The sequence below is a fragment of the Ixodes scapularis genome, unplaced genomic scaffold (genome assembly GCF_016920785.2).
Source record: "Ixodes scapularis isolate PalLabHiFi unplaced genomic scaffold, ASM1692078v2 PGA_scaffold2__306_contigs__length_199485367, whole genome shotgun sequence".
NCBI lineage: Eukaryota > Metazoa > Arthropoda > Arachnida > Ixodida > Ixodidae > Ixodes > Ixodes scapularis.
This window is the reverse complement of record NW_024609857.1, coordinates 24,428,595-24,443,194: the sequence shown is the minus strand read 5'-3', so window position 1 is coordinate 24,443,194 and position 14,600 is coordinate 24,428,595. Positions and strand designations below refer to the sequence as shown.

Genomic DNA, 14,600 nt, shown 5'->3' with positions numbered 1-14,600 from the left:
CGAAGACGCTTATATAGGCGAGGAACGTTTTCAATACGATGAAGCTCCATAGCGATCTTGGTACGACTGGTTTAGAACAACCCTTTGGAAGCTTCGAAGATTTGAAAGGACCAAAATGATGATTACCATAGAGGCCGATCAGCCGATCGCCTTGCGAAGTTTTGGTCGTCTGTATGTTTGTATCTGTTTTTGTGCAGCTAGCAAGCAGGGAAGGCAATGGCGCTACTTATCCAGGATCCAGCGACTTTAGGTGGCATGGCTGGCCGTGAAGGGAATATATGCTTCCCGGATGCGTCACCTCCTCGTCCAGCAGGTCGAAGGTACTCATGCACGGCTAACGCTGGGTATGGCTTGCATTGATATCACATCAGCGGCCCTTGTGCTATATCCTTGCTGCTGAGCGGTACCTTCTGCACATTTCACACCACCGAGTGTGTTTCTCTCGACAAGAACAAGCCCGAGTGATCACCAGCTCGGTGCGATGACGCCATACACGAGTATACTATAGCTCAGCTTCATGGTCGAAACAGTGCGTTGTTGCTGGGTGTTATATCGGCAAGATACCACGACGCTTCCGCGACGTGGACAACGAGCTCGACGACAGGGTTTGGTGAATGATAAATGATTACCACCTGTACTGGCCAAGTTATAATCTGAAAAAATGGAGCCTGTGGCCTGGACAACCAAACTGTCAGTGAACCGATCCCACCGGTATTCTTTCAAGCTTTTAAAGTTCATAATGGTAATCTCCGAGACTGTGGGAGAACAGAGTTAAAGCAGTAAGAGGACAGAAAAGAAAGAGAAATATACATAATCTAAATTGAGACCCTGCCTTTTTTTTTCTATCTCCTTACTGTTTTAACTCTGTTCTTCCCTAGTCTCCGAGCTTACCATCATGCTCAGTATACACCAACTAATCTTCTCTCTAAACATTTTTTTTTTTTTTTTTTTTTTTTTTTGTGCAGGAGCAAGTAAGTATGCGTTGAATTAGGGCGCCTTTTCGCAACAGCCTGGATGCCGATTTCTGTAGCTTTGTGATGGAGTTCAATTGCTTGAAAATGCACTTCTGCGCCGTTACGGGCACAATAAAGAATAGAGCCTCAGGGAGTACGGGCTGTTAATCCGACAGTTGAGCAGGAGCCAGGATATATGCGGACGAGCGGACGCCGCACCCTTCTGCAGAACAGCAAGGTCAGTCAATGAGGCACTGAACGAACTCAGGCCGACATTTCCAAGCGACATTCCTCAAGGACTAACTGCCTGGGCTTGGAGTCAAGGACTCTTTAGAGTACGTGCGTGGGACGCAGACGCAAACCGTAGACAATGGGCGCGATTAGTGCTCCCTTTATCTTATGGTCACAGATCAGCGTACGCGGTGAATAAATTCTATGCCGTCGTAGATTGCCGGAACCAAAAGCTTCCGCAACAAATAAACAAACTGTGCAAAAAAAAATCCTTTAGAATTTTTTTTTTATTTCATCGAAAAAATTAAGTGTGCATCGCCGAACGTGCATTCACCGCCAAAATCTAACGATAGCGGTTCGAACCAGATGCCAAAGTTTCAGGACTAATCCCTATCTTATTCAAAAGTTATAAGTGATTTTCTAAAAATTCTCGATGGGAAGATGGCGGCTGACAAAGCTCTCGAACGCATAGAGCTGAATGGCGCCAGTTACCAAAAACGAGGGAAAACGGGCCCCAACGGTCGCGCACCAATAATAATAATAACAATAATGTTGTGCGTATCCTTATACAGCCGGAAGTTAGTCAGCCTTAATCTGTTGTCTTAGCTGTAGATGAGAAATTTTTAGCCAGTGCGCCGGTGCTCCACTACAGTGTAACTCCACTGTACCGGCAGCACGATGCTCATCCAAATCGCCATGTCCAGTCCGTAGGCGTAGCTTCTCTACAGTGCACCAGCGCACTGTGAAAAGTGCACTCAACAGAGATAAGTAGACCGCCCGAATCAGAACACGAACCACGAGAAATATCACGACACGTCCGAGTACTGAGTCATGCTCGATATGAATATCAAATCAGTTCACGTGTTATCCTGAGTGATAACCGCAAGTACTGGAAATTCGCAGAAGCGTAGCAGTGCAGCGACGCCTTGGTTCCCAAGTTGCTAAAGTGAAATGAACTTTTTGACGCAGTGGTGGCTCAAATTCCTCACATTTTGGTGGGATGTAGCGGGGAAAGCAATTTGGTGCAAGTGCCTGAGCAATCACACCACTGTTGCTGGGAGTTTAGAGTAAAGTGATGTCACAATGTCATGTACACCGCGACGCGCCACGATTTCCCCGCTAACCTTAGCGGAAAAATTTCTGTACTAAATTAAACGGAAATTTAGTGTCGTAACGTCATGTAACGTCGCAATTTCCCCGCCATATTTAGCGGAAAAATTTATTCGCCAAAATTAGCAGGAGTTTAGCGTCACGTGATATTATGATGTCACGTTACGCTACAGTGTCACGTGGTCACATAATTTAACCTCATGGTGTCATATTACCACCGGTCGTTTGCAGGACACGGCAAGGAACTGCCGATTTCTTTGTTATATTCTGATACAGGTAACATCACATTCTCAAACTGTCGCATTCTACCATTGCGGCTCCAACGGTCTATAGGTGGCGCCACTTGTTTAAATTTTACAAAATATCGCCACGTTTAGTTTAGAATATGTGCACAAAACGTATAAATTAAAGAACACTGCTCTCCCTACAAAAACCCGAAAACAAAATCCGAGTCAGACAACAAAAGTGTGGGTGTGCCGACGAGGTAGGGGTGTGTGTGCATTTTCTTTAGAGCGCAGCTCCTAGGTGCCCGTTTCCGGGTTGAGCGACATCGCCGTCGCCGTCGGCGTAACCGCGCGATGCATTACAGGACGTCTCCCATAAAGACGTCACACGTGTGATGTCCACTAAATTTAGCGAAAAGATTTCCCGCCAAATTTAGAGGGAAAATGTTACCCTCTTGACGACACACGTGACGTACCGTGTAGGGGCGGACGAAGGTATTTCGTGGGAGGGGGGGGGGGGGGGTCAGGTGTTTCTAAGCGTATCATATGTTTAAGACTCCCCCCCCCCCCCCCCTTTCCCGTTTCCACGCCCTATATTTTTACACATGCAGATTTCAAGAGGGGCGTCAGGACGTCCGAACCTCCATTCTGAATCCGCCCCTGGTAACGTGACGTCATTATGGGAAACGTCCCATAATGCAACGCGCAGTTACGCCGCTCAACCCGGGAAAATTTTCCCGCTAAATTTAGCGGGGAACTTTTTCTGCTAAATTTAGCGGGGAAATATTGCCGCTAAATTTAGCGGGGAAATTTTTGGTAAATTTAGAGGGAAATTTTGTGAAAATTTTTCGCTAAATGGGAGGGGAGCAGGAGAGGAGGGGGAGGGGGCCATACCCTACCCTCCGTACCCTCCCCTTCTTCTGCGTCCAGTTTCAGCCGCGGGAGGGCAAGCAACGAGTTGGAGGCGCGAATACCTCACATTCCCAAGCACTTACAGCTTACCGCTATGCCTGGTTTATTTATACAAACCGAAAGACGGGGTTTCGTTGTCTCTATCGGACCCTGCAGATTTACAAAGTCCGTTTAGTAGACATGGCTTGCGCTAAGATCACGTTAACGCTTTAACCTTGGGTTGGTGGCCTCTAAAGCCATCCGGTTTGCTACAAGCACCACCATTTCAGATGTGCACCACAGCACGTGTGCAAACTTCATACCGCAACCAATAGTGCATTTAAAAGTGCAAGATTTGACTCGCACGCGCCACTGGGTCTACCCCTCGTTTCAAGAAGTCGCGGCTCTAGAGAAAGTGTTCGGGCATTCCCACTGTGCCCTAATACCGACGGTCTGCCTTCCAAAATGTTTCGTTTGACCTAGCAAACTATTGTTTTGACGGATATTAACCGTGAACGATGGGGGAAAAAATATAAAGCCCGTATATTCATACAAGCAAGCAATATAAATGTTAGCTGCCCTAAAACATGGGGTTGTACTGCTGGGTCATGTCACACAAACCTTGCTGTGATCTTGGGCACAGTGGGAAGGGGGCTGATGGAGCTTCAGGCCTTCCCACGCAGCCGATCCTATCTGCTTTATATTGTGTATTAATTTTTTACTTAATTGCTTTGTAATTAGTTTTTATGATGAGTGCATAAAATGGTCTTTGTTCCCAAGTCGGTTTTTCGCAGAACCTGTCATGTTTGTAGACGATTGCCATGCATGGCTTGTGCCTTCGTGACAAAACCAGTTTTGCGAGACAAATTTTGAGGAATTTAATTAATAAGTGATCACTTTAACAGTCAGACAGTGTTGCATTAGGCGGGGATATTTTAAAAAGACAGCATTTGCAGTATTATCGTCTCCAATTGAAATCCCAGGTGGTCGAAACTTATCCTCAGTCCTCCGGTGGGGCGTGCCAGGTGCCCGTCGTTGATTTGGCACGTAAAACCCCCAAATTTTGACTTTTTCTCCAATTGAAAAACCGGATCGGTCATCTTCAAAAATTGCAAAGTCTTTCATTCCAGGAACAACCTGGCAAAATGCCAGAAAGTGCCCCACCATGTTTCTACAACTGCCCTAAGGAGAAGACTTTCTCACAGGGATGGCGGGGGCCACATCTTATGCAATTTTTGCAAAGCCAGGAGTACTAATGTAGTGAATCATTCTCAATTCATGTCGACTTTGCTACAGGCAGTGTGTTTTGGACTCTAGGACTAAAAGAAAGAAAAACAGACTGATAACCAAAAGAACAAGTTTCATTGCAATGTTTATTGTAAGCTAAACAGCATGACAATGGTGGGTTGTTTTCAGAAAACAGCCAGAGAAATGAATCAGGAATGATGAAACCTCCAACTCCACTGTGGTATGCATTATTTGATCGCGCTGATGAAAACATGTAAACTAACGAAAAACCAAACGTGACAAATGATCGGAAAATTCGTGGCTCTGACATGAAGCAACAGATGGCCGGATCCGGTACCGGCATATTTATAAATTAAAACAAACACAGAAGGAGCAAAATATTCATAGTCAGCAACATGTCTAATTTTCAGACATATAAATACATTGGGATGAAGGAACTTACTAGGTGATTTAAAGAAGACAGTGAAACTTCCAAGTGCCACAAACGGTGCACAGACTGCATGCGTCGTCACCACGCGCATTTGTATTGGCTCTGCTTCTATATCCGCACCACTGCTCTCATCTTCCTCCTTAGCTCTTTAGATGACGAAACTTCGATGAGATGGCACTTCGAGCTTTCACTACACCAGTCTCCCAACTTCCCAGCTTACAATAAAGTCCTCACGCATCCATGCCCGCCCCCCCCCCCCCCCCCCCTTCTGCACCCCACATAAAAACATCTCACCTAAACGTCCTCTCAAGCCGCCTTTCCCAAAACCGCTGCCTCACCCCCACGGGAAGCCCAAACCAGCGCATGAGTTGGCAGAAATGAGAGCCTCCAGGGCAAATCGTGGTGCGAAAAGCTTCTCCGACATCGTCGTCGTCGCGACTCTTCAACTTTTAACGTTCTGGTCGGCGCCGTCGGCTGGGACCTCTTCGGCGGCGGTAGCCTTGGGAGGCTTCCGGGGCGGAGGGTGCGGCATCCGGTTCTCGACCCTCATCTTGACGTCGGCCGGGTCTAGGTTCTCTGTACCCTGCTCGTTGGTGTGGACCCGGGCACGGAAGCCGTCCTTGTCGGCGATGTAATGCACCGTTCGTTTCCGTCCGTCCACGTCCTCGACGATGTAGAAGCCTGTCACCCGGCCGTCGTCGTCTCTTTCCTCCTGCTGCATCACTCGGCTTCCCTGCTGGTCGTCGTTCACATAGCCGAAGGAGTATGCGCCAGTGTTTCCGTTTTCGTCCCGGCCCTGAAAGAAATTACGAGAAACGTTTTGTTCATGAGGCAAGGACAAACCTTCTCCCAATTTAAAGGAACACTGACACCCCCCAAGCTTTTTTTATTTTTTGCCAGGCGATTTCTACCCATCCAATATTTTGCAATAGTGTCACATATATTTTTAATAAAGTAAAAAAACGCATGTGCTTGAAACCGAAACCGGAATGGGAAGGAAGAAGAAATATAGAGGAAGAGAAAGTTACTAAAAGTCAAATGGCTGTGCAGCTTTTTTTTTTTTTTTTTCAAAGAACATATTTGCAGCTTTTTAGAAGCCACAAAAAATGGGTATCATGTTCATTGTCTATTTTCAGTATTGAGTGTGTGCCTTCAGAGACCCACAACGTTCATTATCTTTGGTGGTTGTGTCTAAACCATAGAAAACAGCACGTGACCACAGAAAAGAGAATGAGCATGACTCAAACCGGCCAGTGTTCGATCGGTGGTTTTCGGGCGGAAAGAAAACGAATTTCGAGCCGCAGATTGTGTTCTGGGTACTGTGGCTCTCATATGTTATGTACAAATAAAAACGTTGGCGAGCGTAAGTACCCTGTCAGTGTCCCTTTAATGAAAATTTGTGAACAACTCATTTTAAATGCATAGCATTTATAAAGGCACCTCTTGGCACTTTCGTCTTTAGAGGGAAAATGAAGACGATTTTATTTAATTTTTTTAGAGGGTGTTTTTATGCTTCTTGGGAACATAGCATGCTGCCCAATTTTTCGTAGACATTTGTGATGCGTATTTCTGTGCCTACAAAGATGTAAAGAAACTGAAACTGAACAATCTCCATTCTCGTTTCTGGGCCTCCGAAAACGGAAGTGACGAGGGAGTAACGTCAAGTGTGAATAGTCGGTATCGGTAGTATTTAGGAGATCAAGACTCTGGTTACCGCGGTGGGTTATAGCTAGGGTGTGAATTTTCCGGTTTTAACCGAAAAACACCGATAAACATCCGTCGGTGACGAAAATATAAAATCGGTTAAAACCGAAAAACACCGGTGGTTGGATATTTTCGCCCTGGTTAAAACCGAAAAACACCGCTCGTTGCTAGTTTCCGACCTAGCGAAACCCCTTCCCCGTAGAGGTTCGTCACACGTGTTATCTCGTGGATCCTGCATTCTTCCAGTGTTTATACATGGCTTGCAGGTGGCGTCAGTCCGCCCTCCTTTCTGGGGGTCAAAAGCGTCTAGTGAACGCAGTGGAAGCTAAGCTTTCATACGCCTTTCCCCTATTGTGTCTCCCATGGCCCCCTTTTGTGGAAAAAATAACGCAGTAGAGGGTAGGCTCTCACGTGCCTTTTCCTCATTGTGTCTGGCCAAGTGATGTCGGTGCAAGCCATGTATTCAGAGGTTGCTGTGGTTCCTGGAAGACACTACCAACGTCCGTGTCATACAGGAGCGTGCGTTTTCATAATTGCGGGTTGCGAACCGCAAAGAACGTGCTGCCATGACAGCAGCACGTTCCTTGCGTGTAGATGCAAGCATCTACACGCAAGGCATGTATGCTTGCATATACTATAATGCTTTCATCTACTAGACCAAGTGTGAGAAATAGTTGCTACCTAGAGAAGAAGTGTATGAACTATGTGAATAAAATTGGAACCCTCTGTCTGTGATCAATCATTTTTTTTTCACCGATAATCACCGATTTTAGCTTCGCCGTGAGACGTTCTACCGAAATACACCGGTGTTTTGAAAATAAATAAACACCGAAAAACATCCGCCGATTTTTCTCACAAATAAACACCGGAAATACACACCCTAGTTATAGCAGCGCGGTGGCGCGGTCGTTTTGTCGAATCTGTCAACATGGGCGGCAATGCCACTCTCGCGAGCGAGTTAGAGCTTCCGTACAGTGACCCAACACAAACGGAACGAAAGTATGTCTGTGGCGGCCTCCGCCATCACCCGACGGAGACCGCCCAGCCAGTAACGAGCGGCCCGCATGCCCAAGTGCCCATAGTTGCTCGTTGGCCGTTTCCCGTTTAGCGCAGCAAAGAAAAAAACAATTATGGTGTTTTATTTACGGTTTAGTAATCATTTCCGGTCCGATTTATACTTTTCATGGTTATTCAAGCGGAAATTAGAACAGTATTTCTAAAAATTGCGAACCAAAACGTGACCGAGGGCACGTTTCTCGTTTCGACCAATTGCTGACGCGTCTCTCATGACGTCGCGCTTCTTGGCCCCGCATCGGTCACGTGAGCTCCGCTTCTCCTGGCTTCTCCCGCAACTCTCGGGGCATCGCCCCAGTCGATCCCGGTACGATTATTACCGCGACTGTTTAATTGATTTGCGTGGCACACAAGCGCCGGTTTCGGCTGAAATTTGGGCAACGTGGCCTGAGACGTGCCTGGAACCCAGTTTAATCGCCAAAACAATGTCCGAAATCGACTTCATTGTCCCTTTAAAGGGGCGCTGACACCCCAAAGGTCATATTTTTTTTTATTGTCAGAAACGATGCACGCTATAGTCATTAAACATGCAAAAAAATCTGCATCTCAAAAAAAAATGTTCTGCGTGTGCGCACCTTTTTTGTTTTTGTTGATTTTCTCTCCCCACTCTTCACCTCCTCACTTCTTTTGATTCGTGATGTCAGGAATCATGGAATTTAGAAGCTTTGTATTCGGCATTTCTATAACATTTAATAACGGCAATTGTAAAACATGTTTTTTAATGCAATTGCAAACACACTACAGCCCTTCTTTTTGAAATACCAAAAATCGGAATCCGTTGTGATGTCGCATCCTGGATTTTTATCTTCCCTCGGAAAACTTGGCAGCGCTCGAACAGAGGATGATCGGTGAGTCGCATAACCGTACGAAGAAACCGGTTTCCCGGTCCGCCCGGCGCCCCTTTCCCCCGCTCCTTGCTTCGGGTTGCGGTGGTAACAGCACTTTGCTTTGTAGCGTGGAGCGGATGTGCGAAAGAAAGTCGACTCGCAAGAGATCGCAGAATTCGAGGTCACTGCACTGGCGCGGATGGCGCGGGAACTTCAAATACAGCATTTGGAAATTGTTTTTTTACTTCACAAATACTGAATTCCCAAGTTTCGAATTTTGAGGGTAATGTCCCGGCATTGTTTTCAATCGTTCCGGATAATAAGAAAAATATGATTTTGATGTGTCAGTGCCTCTTTAAGTCTGGGATGCAGCCTCGATGGAGAAGAATGTGCAGCACTGACATGTTGAGAGTGCTTCGAGCACTTATGTCCCTGCAACTGCAATGATGCTACACGGATGATGCATTTTCTTCGTTTTGTGTCATGTCCCTTAAGGCCCGTTCACACTCTTACAACCGAGTACGACCGAGAGAGACCAAACCGGTTTTTAAGCCTCTTGCGATCTCTTAGGACCAGCTCCGCTCAGCCATCCGGGCTCAAGAAGTCTTTCTCAGTCGTACTCGGTTGCAAGAGTGTGAACGCGCCTTTAGTTTGCCGTAAACAATGGTAATGGAGACGTGAATAACAATGGCAGAGACAAGGCAAGATATTGTGTCCTGAGAATCAGTAAGAGTATAATGGTACAGCTTTGGCAAGCGAGGGAATGTATGTGCGGACCACATGCACAGACGGGGCTTTAGAATGCACTACATTAGAGAGGCAAATGTTTGTGGGACTTTCCTCTCTCGTTGTTGTACACAACTGAAAGGGTGAACCAAAGGGTGTAGCCAGTGTACCAGTGCTGTTGCTGCAGAACCCTCAAAAGCTGTTTACAGACATTTGCTCTGTTGTGTATAAAGGGCATTGCCTATCATGCCAACATTTGTGTATAAGCACATCACCATTGGAGTAAAGGTTGTTCAGCGTCCACCACAAACTCCTAACTACATTCATGTAGGGCTACAATGACAATGTTGTCAGACCCATAAATAATGTCCTCAGCATGAGAACACTTTGGTGCGAGCCATGCAAGCTTCATTCTCTCAAATTCTGATATGGGGTACTCTTCTCTTTCCGTGTATCCTTGCTTGCTTTCTGGGACGTCTGGCCATGCGCACGAAATCGGTGATTAAAGTCAAACATGACGGGGTGCATAAACTCTCGATACAAAATGAGTGTGCATACAGGATACACAACTTATGAAAACAATAAACGTTGAGTGCAAATCAAAAGAATTTAAAGCAAGCGAGGATACTTCAACGCTGCCAGTGCCTCATATAGATTGCACAGACATCACATAAAAATCCACTGAAGACTAATCAATACTCAGAATGCAAACCTTTGAAAACCGCCCCAGTTGGTTGGCCAAAAGCGATTTGTACTTGTCGAAATATTTACAGTGGAGGATATTAGAAGAGCCCAAAATATTATAGGAGGTATGCAAAGAACATGTATTCTGGGATTTTTACATCTGACATTCTGCCTACATGGACTTCGCCACTCTCCTGACTGTGTTGCATCGTGTGACACGGCCAAGTTAACAGGAAAGCACGAAGCACACCAAGAAGTGCCGTGTGCAACAGATTCTGTCAACTGCTGTCAAAAAAGCTTTTTTTTAAACTCCTTTCTAGCTTATAACATCTTAGCTCTCTGTCCTCTCTCTCGTATAATCCACCAGCCAAGAGACTGAAGTCATACCTTTATGAATGTGTACGTTAAATATAACAAATGTATAGAAAGGACTCTGCTAGACCTTTTCCCCCGTTGGGCAGAAAACCGCTGCCACAGGGTGATAGATATTGTTTACTTACAATGCACCATTATGCCGTCATGGTGCAGCCTAAAGAGGCAGTTTCTTTGACAGTGCAGGTGCTTGGGTGGTGTCCCACTGACGAGCGTCGTGTCAATCGTTTGTAGAAATGCCCACTAAAACTTTCTAATCAGGTAAACCTAATGCTTGTGATAAGTGTACATCAGTGGAACAGCATCCAAGGATGAGATAAGACTAGTTCACAAACACTGACTACATTGGGGCCTTCACCGCTCTAACGATGAGTGTTACACTAGTGAAGTCGTCAAACCGTGTGGCGTCATTCACGTGCATGGGGCGCACAACAACCAGTGACGGCTCCTGCCTCTATATGTTCTGGATCAGCATGGGCCTCCTCTCCTAGGACATGAGTGGTTCGAGCACCTCAACCTGAACTGGAAAGTCATTCGTGGTGGGCGCCAACTCGAGGATCACGGCTCCAGCGCTGCTAAGCCCAGTGCATCGGAAGATTCGGAATGTCTTCTTGAAAAGTACAAGCACAACTTCAACAATGAACTGGGGAAGATCCAAGGGGAAAAGGCTTTCCTCGTGTCGAAAGGTGACCGCTCAAAATTTCTGAAGGCACGAAATGTCCCTTTTGCGCTTCATTCCACTGTTGAAGAAGAGCTCAAAAAGCTTCAAGAGCTCGGAATCATCACGCACGTTGCTACAAGCAAGTTTGCCACTTCAGTAGTCCCGGTCATTAAGAAAGACGGTTCTATACTCTTCTGCGGAGATTACAAGACAACACTGAGCCCCGTTCTTGACACAGATCAATACCCGCTGCCTCAACTGGACGAGAATCTCACAGCTCTCACCCATGGTTACTACTTCTTGAAGATCGACCCTGATAGGGCCTATCATCAAGTCGAAATGGCGGACAACTCCAAGAAGTTTTTAACATTAAACACTCACAAGGGCCTTTTCAGCATGAACTGCTTGCCGTTCGGCGTGGCGTCGGCACCCGCCATCTTCTAGCGTGTTATGAATAACATGCTTAAAGACTTGCCAGGCGTTACATACTGCCTTGATGACATCTTGATTATTGAAATTACTCACGCGGAACACATCACAAACCTAGAAGCGGTGCTCCAAAGGTTGTCAGAACGCGGTGTATGCATCAAATGCAGCAAATGTGTGTTTCTTTGCGACCGCCGGTAGTACCTCGGACGCATCATCAGTGCAGACGGGGTGCAGCCAACAACCGAGAAGATTGAAGCCTTGCTCAAAGCTCAAGCTCCGACTAACGTCACACAGCTATGCTTCTTGGTGGAACTGATTAACTATTATGGCAAATTTACAACACACCTTGCAAAGCTGGAACATCCTTCCTACAGGCTATTTCGACAGATCGTCAACTGGTCGTGCGACTCTGCATGCTGGGAAGCTTTTGATAACATCAAGTCGGCTCTGTCGTCTTCTCCGGTCTTGGTCCACTACGACCCTAAAGCACCGCTGCAGTTGGCATGCGATGCGTTGACTTACGGCCTCGGCGCTGTTCTGTCACGCGACGTCCGACGGTACGGTGAGACCAATTGCGTACGCTTTTTATACCTTTACTCAGGCTTAAGAAAAGTACAGACAAATTGAGAAAAAAGCACTGGCCCAGGGCCCGTTTGCTCGAAGCCGGTTAGCTTTAACCGCGGTTAAGCCCTTGCCTACTAGGTACCTACAAGTACCTAGAAAGTTTGACGAGGGCTGAATGAGCGATAGCTCCGTGTTTTATTATGGGGTGGTAGCTGGTGTCACCTACTGGCTGTAGCGAATATACGTGGCTTCCGTGGAAAGGTTCCCGAAATAGGGGGACCCAAAAAATGCGCGCTGCCTCGTTTTAGCGACGCAGCGCGGCATACATTTGAGCTTCAGAAACAATTTTTATTGCTCGTGGTACAAATAATCGGCAAGGTAAAACTAAATTAACCCTTGTTTGGAAATTTTCTAAATATTTGGCTGCATGAAGTGAAGGAAAGCCTCGTTAAAATTTCCTTGCAAGTTCGAAAGAGGACGACGAAGTTGAGTCCTAGGAACAATGAGAAAGAAGTGAGCAGTGAAAGGCGTGCGGTACACCGGCAGCATGCATGGTTGGCCAGCATGTAGGAACCGTATATATAACACCGTCATAAATTGAAAAACCTGTAACTCGGCTCCACTGAAAATTGACCTAGTAGTAAATTACCCGAACATCGAGAAGAACGCTGGAAGTGCAATTCTACGATCCGCGCGCGCTGGCCTTCCGCTTATAAAAGATTTGAAGTAAACAATCATAATAAATCTTTGACGAACGCGCGTGCACGGCAAAATTTGTTTTAGGCGTTTTGCTTCCGAACAGTTATTACTGCAGACACTAGCAGGTGCAGCGCGTGTAACTAAACTCGTAGCATGCACCTCGGTGCTTTTTAAATTTAGCAAAAGGTCTATGGGAACGCTCTCTGCTTTTGTGTGCTATCAATACCCGGCCGATTGGGTCAAGGCAATCCACTTTCCAAAGACGTTGCCATGCCGACAACTATCGCATTCATTTAGGCTTAGGAATGGCCAGAGTCGAAAGTCTATCTAAAAAATGCGGCGAGGTCATTGCTCATGTTTTGCGTTTTAAGTGAGGTAAAGCAACGCGAAAACCTCCTGCACCATTCATTGCTGACTCACTCGCCCGCTACTGCAGCTACTACGACGTATTAGCTCCACAGCGAGCGGCGCTCACTCACCGGGCACCGCCATGTTTCCCCGCCGTACTCACTCTGCCGGTCACGTGACCCAAAGTTCCCCCTCGTAGGGAAATCCGGTTAACCGCGGTTAGTTAACCAGCTTCGAGCAAACGGGCCCTGGTGTTTGGTCTGAAGAAGTTTCACTTCTACGTCTACGGCCGCAGCTTCACTTTGGTCACCGACCATCTGCCCCTGCAGCGCATTTTTGGCCCGAAAACTGGCATACCTGCCATTGCTGCTGCCAGGCTACAGCGTTGAGCAGTCAACCTTTCCACGTACAGGTACAACCTGCTTTACAAGACGCCTGCCAACAACATGGATGCAGATTGCTTTTCACGGCTCTCGGTCTTTTTCACGGCGGAGGAACAAACAGATGAGGAAGTTTTCTACACACTGAGGCTGGATTCCGTGCCAGAGACAAGTCAAGAGATTGCAAGGCGCACCACCCGTGATTCCACTCTCCGGGTAGTACTCGACTTCACACGGAAAGGTTGGCCATCCTACATCGACAACGCCAATCTCACGTCATTCTTCCATAGACGACATGAACTAATGGTTCATCAGGGTTGCCTGATGTATGGCATGTGTGTTGTGGTGCCACCCAAGCTTAGTCAACTGGTCATCAGGGAGCTGCACAAGGGTCACCCAGACATTGTCCGTAGCAAAGAGCTGGCCGGCAGCTACGTCTGGTGGCCATCCGTAGACAAAGACCTCGAGACTCAAGTAAAGCTCTGCCGGGGGTGCCAGCAGCAACGGGCATCACCCACAAGAGCTCCTTCGCATTCCTGGGTGTGGCCGTCAAGACCATGGCAACGGGTACATTTGGACTTTGCGGTTTCTTTTCGCAACTGGATGTTCCTTGTAGCTGTCGATGCCCATTCCAAGTGGCCTGAAGTTTGCCTGACGTAGTCTATGATTGCTGCAAGCACAGTTGCCCAACTACACCAATTCTTCAGTCGACATGGTCTTCCGGAAACCATTGTCAGCGACAATGGTCTGCAATTTACATCCGAAGAGTTCCATTCTTTTCTCAAGCTGCATTGTGTGCGCCAAGTTCTGACCATGCCATACCATCTCAGCAGCAACAGACTCGCAGAACGTTGCTGCTTGAAAGGTGTTGTGGTAGGCCAGCAAGTTTTTGCTGGCCTGCCACATCACCCCTCATGCAACTAAGCAGGAGACTCTGACCTCCTGGTCTATGGGAAAAGCCCTTCAGATGCACCTGGATGCTATGGAACCATCACTCGAAGCTTTGGGTTCTGGACGACAGTTCCAACAATTGCCTCATCAGGGA

The 14,600-nt window shown here is 46.9% G+C and overlaps 1 protein-coding gene across 1 annotated transcript in view; it reads right to left on the bottom strand.

Annotated features, from left to right (window-relative positions):
• Positions 1–4,764: 4,764 nt before the first annotated feature.
• The window catches only part of LOC8037104 (collagen alpha-5(IV) chain), an 85,713-nt gene continuing 75,877 nt past the window's right edge, over positions 4,765–14,600 (bottom strand). Inside the window, exon 13 of the mRNA XM_029985965.4 lies at positions 4,765–5,883. Coding sequence (XP_029841825.3) covers positions 5,530–5,883 — 354 coding nt within the window. The 3' untranslated portion in view covers positions 4,765–5,529. The remainder of the gene's footprint in view (positions 5,884–14,600) is intronic.